Source organism: Myotis davidii, unplaced genomic scaffold, assembly GCF_000327345.1.
Source record: "Myotis davidii unplaced genomic scaffold, ASM32734v1 scaffold370, whole genome shotgun sequence".
NCBI classification, from domain to species: Eukaryota; Metazoa; Chordata; class Mammalia; order Chiroptera; family Vespertilionidae; genus Myotis; species Myotis davidii.
In genome coordinates, this window is record NW_006288615.1 from 16,065,727 (window position 1) to 16,068,226 (window position 2,500).

General features: G+C 31.5%; 1 protein-coding gene across 3 annotated transcripts in view; it reads left to right on the plus strand.

Moving 5' to 3' along the window:
- The window catches only part of OLA1 (Obg-like ATPase 1), a 162,668-nt gene that overhangs the window by 155,161 nt on the left and 5,007 nt on the right, over window positions 1–2,500 (plus strand). For all 3 annotated transcript variants that reach the window (XM_006760604.1, XM_006760605.2, XM_006760606.2), the window contains exon 9: window positions 659–755. In XM_006760604.1, the coding sequence (XP_006760667.1) occupies window positions 659–755 (97 nt within the window). The remainder of the gene's footprint in view (window positions 1–658; window positions 756–2,500) is intronic.

Sequence of the window (2,500 nt, forward strand, 5' to 3'; positions counted from 1 at the left end):
ATTATCAACTTTCCTTGCAGTAATTTAATTGCTTGCGCTGATAGAATAATAAATGACAGAGTAATTACCATTATAAAGAGGGAATCTTCTCCTTTCTTTACCATGAGACAGAGTGAAAAGATTTATTTTAAATTAAGTTTTTAACTGTCATCTGTCATCTCTGTACAGTGTTTTAATTATAACATAGGTATTAGTTATGTATATTTTTGAGAAGGAATGATCGCCAAAACTCTTTCGTCATGTTCAGTGGGGGAGGGGAAAAGGTGAATCAGTTGCCTGAATTTTTTCTGAGTAACCGTTAATATATTGTTTAAACATTGGATTTCAATCAAATAATTTTGCTTTCATGACCCACATCCTGGAAATAATTAATATTGGAGGAAATCATCGTAGAATGGGTAGATCGGGTTTTTCTTTTTTTTTTTGTAGTAAACAATTCAAAATGACATATTCAGACTAATACAATTAGAATCAGTTTTAAAAGGGTTTTTTAGAAATAGTTATATGCTTTCTGACCTCTTCAAGAGCAGTAGAAAGATGAATGGTCATTTACTAGTATCTTTAGCATTTCCTACTTGAAATGAATAATTTTAGCTCTGTACCAATCTATGGCACAATTAACTTATATGTTGGGTGAATTTGTTTCATTTTATTTCAGCGCTTTGCCAAAGATCATTAAGGCTGGGTTTGCAGCACTCCAACTAGAATACTTTTTCACTGCAGGCCCAGATGAAGTGCGTGCATGGACCATCAGGGTAAGATTCATACTTATTCATCAGCTATATCCAGTTCCACACTATTGAATTCAGATTGATATCACTGACTTTGAAGTTTGTCATGGTGGCGGTTAGCTAGTCATTACAGATGAGGTTTTTGTCCAGGATAACTTTAATTATTTGTGAGCTGCTGAACAGTGAAAGTGGAGCGGCATTGATTGAGGCAGGTAACAATTGATTCTGCCTATTACATAGTCTGAATTTCTTCATCCTGTAGAATCCGTCTACCCTCCTCCTGTGGTCAGAGATAAGACGCACCAGTATTGTGCTTGCTTAATCTGTGTGACTGGGTTTGTCTGCAGTGAAATTGATGTTGCTTTTCATTTTGTATTCGCTAAGTTTGTTTGGGTTGCGGGTGGTTCTTTCCTCCTTTGCTTTGCTCGGATTACATTTTCAGCAATAAAAGCAATATGACATCATTATGCTCTTCATAGATACACAGTTGGGCTCAAAGAGCTAAACTCAATGCGCAATAATTCATGCCTTTTGTAATTTGAATTCATAGAGGTAGTGTTTATTTTTTCAATGTTCTATATTCAATCTTTCTTCTTTAAAAATGGATATGTATTTTAAATACTGATGTGTACTGATTAGGACCAAAAAGAATGACTAATTTATTCCCAGAGGACAATAGAAACTGAACTGTAATGGCTTGCTTTTAAATGTAAATGTATTATAATATGGTAGTTACTATTGAAAAATATTTTGAAATATATATAGTCCCACATAGTGTTATAGAATGTAAAAATTATGTTGGAACTTTTAGAAATACTGTTTATTCTTTTATTGTGCTTTTTAAATATATGCTAAATGAGTAATTTTAGTGCTGCTTTGATTTCTGTTTGCACTGACTACCACAATTTGTTGTTACATTTATTTTGATTTAATGTGGATAGGAACATGGAGGCAGTTCAACATAATGTTAAATGCGTTGTGTAAATGTGAGATTCACTTTTCTTTTATTTCCTCTCCTCTTTGTAAAAAAGAAAAATGTTTGATTGATTTCTAACCAAGGTCCTTTTATATAGACTTATAAAATAATATCAAAGCAAATCTGAGTTGGTAAATAAATTGCCAGGGTTTATTTTTACTATATATTTTAAAGCCTTAAAACTTCTGGACTGAAGTATGTGTAACAGGAAAGATAATGTGTTCTGGACTTGAAAATGTTGAAAGCTGGTTTATCTTAAGACTGATTGTAAGTATCCATGATTTAATGTGCTAAGATATTTAGTCAGGTAAGCATCAGTGAGTAGCCATATTAACCCAATACATCTTTTATTGTAAAAACTGTGCTTTATAGTGTCAGACTTCTTATCACTTTAACATGCTTTATTAAGCAGTCTTTAGGTCACCATTATTTCTCAGATTTCTTTCCATGGTTGTATGTGTCTGGAATGTATGTCCTTGTAATTTAACATATGCGGTAATTACAAGACATTTCTCTTCCTACATAGACTTGAATTTTTCTACATGATGGCAGGGTGTGCAATGTAAAATGCTCAAAATTTTTATTATATGAATTTCAAAATTATTTGCTAAACATATTTTATATATATATGATTTGTTGGAAAATATCTTTTAAATTTCTATATGTTGATTTTTTTATATTCTTTAGATGTACTGAAAATTTCAAGGCTTTTTCTTTTTAAAACCTTTGCTAATATGTCTTAAAAGTTACTTTAAAAATCCTTTTTTTTTCCATTGTGAAGAATAGAAAATCG